Raw genomic sequence first — 10,921 nt, 5'->3', positions numbered from 1 at the left:
AAGAAACTGCTGGATATACCTTCTATCACAGATCCGAAGGCAAGATCTTTGTTGCTAAGAATGGATCCTTTCTAGAGAAGGAATTTCTCTTGAAAGAAGTGAGTGGGAGGAAAGTAGAACTTGATGAGGTAATTGTACCTTCTCTCAAATTGGAAAGTAGCACATCAGTGAAATCCGTTCTCGTGATGCCTACACCAACTAGAGAGGAAGCTAATGATGATGATCATGAAACATTGGATCAAGTTACTACTAGATCTCGTAGGTCGAACAAAGCATGTTCTGCACCAGAGTGGTACGGTAATCCTGTCCTGGAAGTCATGTTATTAGACTGTGGCAAACCTACGAACTATGAAGAAACTATGATGAGCCCACGTTCCAACAGATGGCTTGAGGCCATGAAATCTGAGATAGGATCCATGTATGAGAACAAAGTGTGGACTTCGGTGGACTTGCCCAATAATCGGCAAGCCATTGAGAATAAATGGATCTTTAAAAGGAAGACGGACACTGATGGTAGTGTTACTATCTACAAAGCTCGACTTGTCGCAAAAGGTTTTCGACAAGTTCAAAGGTGTTGACTACGATGAGATTTTCTCACCCGTATCGATGCTTAAGTCTGTCCGGATCATATTAGCAATTGCCGCATTTTATGAAATCTGGCAAATGGATGTGAAAACTGCATTCCTTAATGGATTTCTTAAAGAAGAGTTGTATATGATACAACCAGAAGGTTTTGTCAATCCTAGAGGTACTAACAAAATGTTCAAGCTCCAGCGATCCATTTATGGACTGGTGCAAGCATCTCAGAGTTGGAATATACGCTTTGATGAGTTGATCAAAGCATATAGTTTTATACAAACTTCAGTGAAGCCTGTATTTACAAGAAAGTGAGTGGGAGCACTACAGCCTTTCTGATAAGTATATGTGAATGACATATTGTTGATCGGAAATGATGTAGAATTTTCTGGAAAGCATAAAGGAGTGTTTGACAGGAGTTTTTCAAAGAAAGACCTAGGTGAAGCTGCTTACATATTGGGCATCAAGATCTATAAAGATAGATCAAGACGCTTGATAAGACTTTCGATGAGTGCTTACCTTGATAAGATTTTGAAGGAGTTTAAAATGGATCAGTCAAAGAAGGAGTTCTTGCCTGAGTTGTAAGGTATGGAGTTGAGTAAGACTCAAAACCCGACCACGACAGAAGATAGTGAGAGAATGAAAGTCATTCCCTATGCCTCAGCCATAGGTTCTATAAAGTATGCCATGTTGTATACCAGACCTATTGTGTACCTTGCCATGAGTTTGGCAAGGGGGTACAATAGTGATCCAGGAGTAGATCACTGGACAATGGTTAAAATTATCCTTAGGTACCTAAAGAGGACTAAGGAAATGTTTCTCGGTTATGGAGGTGACAAAGAGTTCGTCGTAAAGGGTTATGTCGATGCAAGCTTGACACTGATACGGATGACTCTGAGTCTCAATCTGCTTACATATTGAAAGTGGAAGCAATTAGATAGAGTAGCTCCATGCAGAGCATTGTAGACATAGAAATTTGCAAAATACATACGGATCTGAATGTGCCAGACCCGTTGACTAAACTTCTCTCACAAGCAAAACATGATCACACCTTAGCACTCCTTGGGTGTTAATCACATAGTGGTGTGAACTAGATTTTTGACTCTAGTAAACCCTTTGGGTGTTAGTAACATGGCGATGTGAACTATGGGTGTTAATCACATAAAGATGTGAACTATTGGTGTTAAATCACATGGTGATGTGAACTAGATTACTGACTCTAGTGCAAGTGGGAGACTGAAGGAAATATGCTCTAGAGGCAATAATAAAGTTGTTATTTTATATTTCCTAATATCATGATAAATGTTTATTATTCATGCTAGAATTGTATTAACCGAAAACTTGATACATGTGTGGATACATAGACAAAACACAGTGTCCCTAGTAAGCCTCTACTAGACTAGCTCGTTAATCAAAGATGGTTAAGTTTCCTAGCCATGGACATGCGTTGTCATTTGATGAACGGGATCACATCATTAGGAGAATGATGTGATGGCAAAGTCCCATCCGTTAGCTTAGCATAATGATCGTTAAGTTTTATTGCTATTGCTTTCTTCATGTCATATACATATTCCTTTGACTATGAGATTATGCAACTCCCAGACACCGGAGGAATACCTTGTGTGCTATCAAACGTCACAACGTAACTGGGTGATTATAAAGATGCTCTACAGGTATCTCCAAAGGTGTTCGTTGGGTTGGCATAGATCAAGATTAGGATTTTTCACTCCGAGTTTCAGAGAGGTATCTCTGGGCCCTCTCGGTAATGCACATCGTAATAAGCCTTGCAAGCAATGTGACTAATGAGTTAGTTGTGGGATGATGTATTACGGAACGAGTAAAGAGACTTGACGGTAACGAGATTGAACTAGGTATGAAGATACCGGCGATCGAATCTCGGACAAGTAACATACCGATGATAAAGGGAATAACATATGTTGTCATTACGGTATGACCGATAAAGATCTTCGTAGAATATGTGGGAACCAATATGAGCATCCAGGTTCCGTTGTTGGTTATTGACCGGAGAGGTGTCTTGGTCATGTCTACATAGTTCTCAAATCTGTAGGGTCCGCACGCTTAACGTTCAATGACGATTTTGTATTATATGAGTTATGTGATTTGGTGACCAAATGTTTTCGGAGTCCTGTATGAGATCACAGACATGACGAGGAGTCTCAAAATGGTCGAGAGGTAAAGATTCATATATAGGACGATAGTATTCGGACACCGGAAGTGTTTCGGGGGGCACTGGGTACGTATCGGGTCATCGGAAGGGGTTTCGGGCAACCCCCGGCAAACTATATGGGACTAATGGGCCAAAGAGGGACAGACCAGCCTCTAAGGGGCTGGTGCGCCTCCTATAGGCCGAAATAAGGGTGTAACATCCCAAATTTTCAATTTGGAATGTTATACATTAGATCATCATGCATATCATATTTTATTTTGCTTTTGGTTTTGATCCTAAAAAATTCTAAGCAACTCAAGGACCCACGGAGAGAGTTGGGGATTTCGTTATTTACATATTTGAGTTTTCTCAAATTATGTAAACAGGATCATTTGATTTTATTTATTTTATCATCAATTATTTCTATTACAAAAATATGAGAGAGGGAATAAAATGACTTTCCCAAAATATAGAAATATTGAGGATTTAATAAAAAAATCAAATAAGTTTTATTTCGGAGTTTTTCGGTATTTTTATTTGAATTTAGGAAAAATACGCGTTTTTCAAAGTTGTAGTTTGGGCCCAGATAAATGTTCACTTTATCGGGCTCGATTTTAGAAACCCGGCAAAATTTATTTCGTGATTTTTGGAGTCCGTTTAGTATTTCTTTTTATTTTTCTTCCGAGCAGAATTATTTAAAAAAAAAACCGAAACCGACTACGGGCCGTACTCGGCCAGGACTCCCTGGTCGGGCCCTTTATAAGGCGCCCGAGGCCCGAGCCGAGAGAGAGCCCAGCCGCTGCCGCCGCCGCCGCCGCCAGAGTTGCGCGCCGCCCGAGGTTCGCCGCCGCCTCGTTTTCCGTGCTGTTTAAAAAAAATCTGTTCGTCGTTTTTCTTTTTCGTCGGATTTTTCGCGGTTATTTTCTGATCGCGATTTCTGATCCGATTTTCGTTTTAGTATAACTTTTCGCTCGTTTATCAGAATCAGGCGATTCAAGCACCTGGAGTTTCGTCTCGAAACCCTCTTTCCGAATAATCAACTTAAACATGTTTTTGCTACTGTAAAATTTTCCCTAGATCCAGATTAGTAGAACGAAGTTGTTTTCTTTCGCCGTTTGATTTCTTTTGCTTCGTTCGATTTGATTCTTTTTTCAAACCAGGGTTCTTAAGTTGAACTTTCTGGTTAGATCTTCTATTTGAGTTTTACCTGTGCATTAGATGAGTACTTATTGTATGCTTGTTGTGTGTCTGCGATAGAATACCCGGAGTGCGCCGCCTGTTACTTCGAATCTCTAGGTTACGCGGATCATCAGCAAGGCAAGTAACACTTTGATCATACCTTTTCTACAACCCAGTTTTATTGCATTAGATCAATCCTCACACATTGCATGATTAGGATCTAATTAAATTGTGGGATGGGAAGTAGATGAGGTAGTACCTATTACCTGTTTATTATCAAACCTTTGGGAGTTACTTCTACGTTTGCTTATTATGCCATGCTATGCTAGTAGACGTGGATTGGGTGAGTGATATCCATGACAGATGTGAGATTGATAATTAAGGGTTTATCTAAGGTGGCAACCTAACACACATCTGGGTGGATTGAGGCACCTGGGGTTTCCAGGACTTGCCTGTTTTTATTTGGACCGCCACCCAGGCCCAAAGGGATCATGAGATTATTCATACTAGAAACTTCCGTGTGCAGCCACAAGCCATTATGGGCTCTGGCATAGTTGACTAAGTTGTGCGAACTCTTACAGGGTAGACTAGCAGATGTAGGGGAAAGTAGGTGTACCGGTCTATCCGTCGTAAGGTGCTAGCGCTTCTGAAAGACTGTGTCTCGGTCATCCGTCTTCTCAAACACCCTATAGTGCGAGAAATCAAACGGAGACGATCGAGTCTTGTGGGGAAAAGTGCGCAAACCTCTGCAGAGTGTAACAAACTAATCATGGTTAGCCGTGTCCCCGGTTATGGACATCTTGAGTATCTAGTACCTGGATTATCATGTGAATCTCAACATGTTACTCTAAATTAATTTTGTGGGGTTTTAATGAAGTTACTTAATTGGATTGAGAATGCTGTCAACCATTCTCAATGTTTAACAACCACCATGATAGTAATTAATCTTATTCCTTTGAAGTACGGAAAAATTGGCTTTACGCAAAAACAGTAACCATAGAGCTTTTCACCAGCCAAACATGCATATAGTATAGCTGTTGCATTCCATTACTCTCTATGTGTTACCTTGCCAGCATATTCCATGTGCTGACCCGTTTTCGGACTGCAACGTTAATGTTGCAGACTTTTCAGACGATGATTAAGGAGTTTTTAGGTCGTGGTTCTATACTCAGTGATGCCGTTGGAGTTGATGGACTCACTTATCTTCCAAGCCTTCCGCTGTTATCGTTATTAGATGGCCTTAAGCCATATTTATTGTAATAAGTTCTCTTTTGAGACACTCGATGTAATAAGTGTGTGATTGCTACTCTGTTATAAATCCTCCGAGTACTGTGTGGTGTCAGCATTACTGATCCAGGGATGACACCGGAGCACAGAGATCAGACTGTTTGAGGTCTGGTCGCTACAAAGGGGGAAAGGAAAGGAGGGAAGGGAGAAGGAAAGGGGAGGATTCGACCTCCCCCTTTCCTTCCCCTCCCCCATCTCTTTCCTTCTCCCTCCCACACTTATGGAAGGGGGGAGGCCGACTTGTAGGAGGCGCCCAAGTAGGATTACTCCTACTTGGGGCGCCCCTTGTTGCCGCTCTCCCTCTCCCACCTATATATATATGGGGGGGGCACCACTAGAACATATACAACATTGATTCTTAACCGTGTGCCATGCCTCCCTCCACAGTTTACGCCCCCGGTCATATTCACGTAGTGCTTAAGCGAAGCCCTGCGCGGATCACTTCACCATCAACGTCACCACGCCGTCGTGCTGATGAAACTCTCCCTCGACACTTCGCTGGATCAAGAGTTCAAGGGACGTCATCGAGCTGAACGTGTGCAGAATTCAAAGCTGCCGTACATTCGGTGCTTGATCGGTTGGAACGAGAAGAAGTTCGACTACATCAACCGTGTTGTCAAATGCTTCCGCTTTCGGTCTTCGAGGGTACGTGGACACACTCTCCTCCTCTCGTTGCTCTGCATCTCCTAGATAGATTTTCTATGAGCGTAGGAAATTTTTTGAACTTGCATGCTACGTTTCCCAACAGGAACACGAGCACCTCTTGAGGCGATCAGGGCCATCTCCAAATGAAGAGAAGCCGAGCAAGACGAAACAAAAGCTCCAAGATTGTGCCTTCAGGAAGGGTATGATATCGAGTGCCACTACCCCCAATCCAGGGATCGGGGATTACCCGAGAGCATCAAAGGGAACATAGAGGGGCCGTGGCGACGCCTTCAAGAAGGGGACAACACCATAGATGCTGCCGCCGTCGACCTGACTAGGCCAGAATAGGTTTTCACCCCGGCAAGCCCTCTTCACCACCTAGATGGGGTACATAGAGCCACCGCTCGCTGCACACCACCACCCGTCGTCGCACCCTGACCACCACGCTTCTCGCACGACCATGGCAGCCAGACCACACCCGAGCCACGAGCTCCGCTCACGGGACCCACGGCTCCCACCGCCAAGGCCGTCACCCCGGCATTCAAGACCTCGATACCACCCCACTCGAGACACACAGCTATGGCGAACGAAGAGATGAGTGGAAAAGACCCCTTTTTACCACTCCTGGGCGCCCTCCAGCCCTTAAAATCCACCCTTGGGTCGGCCAAAACTGGCCGGCACCGTCCCTCCCCATCCCTCCCGGGCAAGGGACGAGCTCCGCGGTGGCACACACCAGTCGAAGGGAGGCAAGGAAGACTCGGCGGCCCACCTACCGGCGGAGTTGTCCCTTAACGGTGGACGACGACTGGGAGAGGACTGCCCTCCAGTGAACGTAGCACACACATGACGAGGGGTTGAAGTGAAAGTCGAAACAGTCCGCTTACAGACGAGCCGACGCCGAAGTAGAAGCCGACCGTCGCCGTGAGCAGAGCTGTCGGGCCACCGTGTAGCCGCCACGCCACCAGTAGGCTACCGCCCATGTGCCGGACCTTCCCGCGCCGCCGTCCATGGCCGGAGCAACAACCACACCAGGCCGCTGCCTAACCTGTGCCTCCCACCCCGATCTTGCTGTCAGATCCGGATGAGCGCGCCGCCACCAGCCCCACATCTACGAAGCCGCCTCCGCACGCACCCATGGAGGCACGAGGAAGACCTCTAGGAGCGGTAGGAGGATCCATCGGCGGCCATCAGGCCATCCGCCGCCCGGATCCGCTCGGACCCGAGCCAGATCGAGCGGCCGCAACGGGCGCCACCACCTCGCAGCCCACTGCGCAGGGCCATGCCGAGGAGCCCTGCGCTCGCGCGCCGCCGCCACCGTAAGCACCGTGCCCCCCTCTCCCACCCACTCCGCTGTGTTTGGATGTGGAGATTGAGGGGTAGAATTGTGTAATTGGGTGCGTGCGTTTGGGTGGTCATAGACATTGGACCGTGATATTGGAAGCAGCCTGGGAACACTTCGCGCGCTCTTCCAGAATTCTTTGCTCTGGCGCTCGGTTTTGGGCTGATTTCGCTCGACCGCCCCAGAAGCGAAAAGGGCTCGCGCGGGACGAGGTGGAGAAGCGGCGGCACGCGGGGGCGCAGGTGAGCCCCGGCCTCGCCCCTCCCCCTCCTTTCCTTCTCCGGCCAGCACCGGCCTCCTCCCTCTCCACATCTCCCATGCAGCACCCCCGGCACCCGCCCCCATCGCCCATGCGGCCCGCCCCCATCTCCCCGGTCGGCCTGCATCTCCGGCCATCCGCCTACGCCCCATCCGGCCAGACCTCTTCCTCCATGCCTCTTTGAACCCGTCCCTCTCACCCGATGCATCTCTCACTGAGATCCCCTGCCTTCTCCCCACCCGATTTGGCCCCTACCTCGTCGCCTGTCACCTCCTCTGTAGCCACCGTCTCTCCCATATATCCCTCTGTCTCATCAAATGATTCAGATCCGATGGCCTCCCCACCATATCTCGACCAGATGTGAATATTGCCATATTGTAAATACACCAGTGCAAGCTATGAACTTCGATACATATTCAGATGCTAACAAATTGTCTCTCATAAATTTGCAGGTTGTTTAGCTGAGGCAGATTCAAGGTTTGTTCATCTATAATTTGTGTTATCCTGTCATATGTGATGTTTGTTTGCTGGTAGAATAAGCAAATAAATTTGCCTTGCCATAATTTGTGCTATCCTGTCATATGTGATGTTTGCCTGCTATCCTTTCATATGTGATGTTTGCTTGCTATCCTCAAATGGTTCAGATGTGGTGTGCCAAGTCAGGGTTTATTAATCTCTGTGATGGAATGATACATAATTTTAGAATGCTTGCTGCACCATGTCTTGGGTTATACTTGTGTGTCTAAATAATATATTATTTTGGAATGCTTGTTGCACCATGGCTTTCTATATTTACTTGTGTAATTGAATGAGGCATGCATGGCTAATTTCTGAAATCTCTACTATTAAAGGGGGATCGAACGTCGTGATGGTTCGACCTCCCCTCGTGGTTCGACACCTCGTTCGATCCCCCCACCTCGTTGGACACGTATCATTGGGCCACCTCCTTCCCACGATCCATCCACGAGACCATGATCGCCTCTCGCGAGAACTGCAACGATCTTTTTACAGCACCTCCCACACTTCCAACCCTCCGGTTTACAAGGGGAAAAACCAAAAAAGAAACAACCCTACCCACGCATGCACGTTTCCTATGCAATCCAGAACTGCCGCTAGACCAGGCAAAATCAACGCACCGGTATGCACACATCCATACATGCACGATCTGCTAGGGCTTCTCCTTATTTCCTAACGACCTGACCATGCATGTTCCTCCTTCCTGGTCATGCTCGCCATCGTGCCAGACGGGAGGCCGCCATGTGCACCGTTTCAATGGTGTTCCTCCTCGAGGAGCGCGTCACTAGCATGACGCGGGCGGGGAAGTGGTGGACGCGCAGGGTTCACGCCTACGTTTGGGGTGGCCATCGCCCTCTACCTCCTGGCCTCTGAACTCACCAGCATCGGTCGCCGCGGCGGCGTTGTCTCTATCGTCTTCATCGAGATGCTCCTGGTGGTCCTCTATAAAGCCCCGAGCCCTGGACAGGGTTGATCGTCGAGGCGGAAGCGGCTGAGGCCCGGAGCCCCCTCGAATCGCCACGACTCATGGAGGAGCAGAAAACAAGCCGGCAACGTGCCTGAGCTAGGGCAGTGGCGGCTGCAATCCAGGTAGTTTTTTTCCTCATCTCTTATGCTCATTCTCTCTTTGTGGTCTACAAGGGCGTGCTACGGCTGCGCGTACAGACATGGCCATCGCTCTAGCTACATTCATCCCGGTGCAGGACCGCTCGTCTCGGCATCGCAGAATCGCAGGCGAGGGCGCCGGTGACGGCTGCCAGGTGCTCGTGGGGCTACTGAAGGGCGCGGGCGAGGCACATGGTTGATGCTTGGGACAGCTGCGGAGCGGCGTGCGCGAGTGCAGGGCAGGCAGTAGCCAGGGCGGCGGGAGAGGACCTAGGACACGTTGTGTTCATGTAATCATCTTGTTCGTCTCTCCCTTTTGTTCGTCCTGTGTGACTATGTTTTCCTCTTATATCCTGTAGCTCTAACTATGCTTTCCTCTTGCATCCTGTAGCTTTAAGAACGACTTGTGCAGGTAATTTATTTCTGGTCACCAAAACAAGTTTGTTCTTACACTTTGACGTTCGTATTTGCAAGCAATATATATTCTAGCTGTCCTACAGTTCCTTATTACTTTGATGTTCCCCAGCTGAATTTCATGTTGCATGCAATCCACGCTCATGCAAGCAAGAGCCATTATGCCTTGCCTTCTGCATGCAAATTAAATACTTGGAAGATAGCATCCAAACGTTACGCTGTACGTATACGAATTACCATAACATGACCCGTATAGTAATTGGACTTCATCCGGAATCCGTTTGTATTAGCATATGGACTCTTCTTGCCTATAGCCGATGGAATAGGTTCACGTACATACTCTGTTTTGCTGGCTGGCCTTTCCAAGCTCACATCACGCTCCATGAAAAAAAATTCAGATCACCCAATCACTGCCGTTGATTTATCATAACTCTATCGTTTTAATAATAATATAATAGAAGATTGGTTAAGACGCTTCGATCACCGATCAACCCAGCTAAGTTTGAAAAACAGGCACAGCATGGCTCACATGGAACTGATTGAACACCCGGTAGCAGCAGGTGTTCATTTTTCCGAATGTGTTTGCAGAAACAAAAGAGCGCAATGCGGCAAACGTCGACTCACATTGGTGATCACATACAAAACAGATAATTTCGGTTAGTAAAAGTAATGTTACCATATGCGGCCGGATTGGTGATCATCTCCATGACCCCCTTGTAGACGTCGCAGAAGACGATGTCGGCGCCGGGCAGCTCCGGCCGGAGCGCGTCCAGCTGCGCCTCCACCCTGGCGTTGTACCCCTGGACGAGCTCGTTAGCCTCCTCCACGCACCCGCGGCCGTCCACGAGGTGCAGCCCGTCCCACATCACCCGCGGCGCGCACCCCAGCGGCGGCACCCCCAGCACCGCCACCCTCCTCACGTCCGCCTCGTACAGCTCCTGCACCGCGCGCGCCACGCGGCCGGCCAGGAGGCGGGCGAAGCCGCGGCGGCCGTGCTTGGGCGCCGACGCGTCCGCCTCGGACCCGCGCGCGAGCAGCCGCGCGTACGCGTCGGCGCCGAAGGACACCACGAAGACGGCGCCGGCCGCGGCCGCGGACGCCTCGCCCGGCGTGGCGGCCTCGAGGCGCAGCAGCTGCAGCGTCTCGGCGGCCAGCCGCAGCTGCTGCCCGACGGCGCCCATGCGGAACACCCCGGCTCCGCCGCTCTCGCCCTCCTCGCCGCCGAAGTTGACGCCCATCGCGGCCGCGGCCGCTGAGCCGTTGAGCGTGGAGATGAGCGGCGGTGGCGGGAGCTCCATCTTGGCGGCTGCATGCACGCACGTGATGGTGCGCGAATCAGGAGCGGAGCTGGTGGGGTTCAGTGGAACGGGGGCGTTCAAGGTGCTTACCAAGGATGTCGGGGAGGAGGCGGCGGCGGCCGGAGTGGAAGAGGCAG

At 49.1% G+C, this 10,921-nt stretch overlaps 1 protein-coding gene across 1 annotated transcript in view; it reads right to left on the bottom strand.

Moving 5' to 3' along the window:
- Positions 1–10,118: 10,118 nt before the first annotated feature.
- LOC119299410 (GDSL esterase/lipase At5g37690-like) overlaps positions 10,119–10,921 on the bottom strand; it is a 1,356-nt gene continuing 553 nt past the window's right edge. Inside the window, exons 2-3 of the mRNA XM_037576645.1 lie at positions 10,875–10,921; positions 10,119–10,792 (exon numbers count right to left, since the gene is read on the bottom strand). Of these exons, the coding sequence (XP_037432542.1) occupies positions 10,119–10,792; positions 10,875–10,921 (721 nt within the window). The remainder of the gene's footprint in view (positions 10,793–10,874) is intronic.

This window comes from Triticum dicoccoides, chromosome 5A (assembly GCF_002162155.2).
Source record: "Triticum dicoccoides isolate Atlit2015 ecotype Zavitan chromosome 5A, WEW_v2.0, whole genome shotgun sequence".
Lineage (NCBI taxonomy): Eukaryota > Viridiplantae > Streptophyta > Magnoliopsida > Poales > Poaceae > Triticum > Triticum dicoccoides.
Note: the sequence above shows the minus strand (reverse complement) of the source record. Positions and strands in the feature narration are given on the sequence as shown.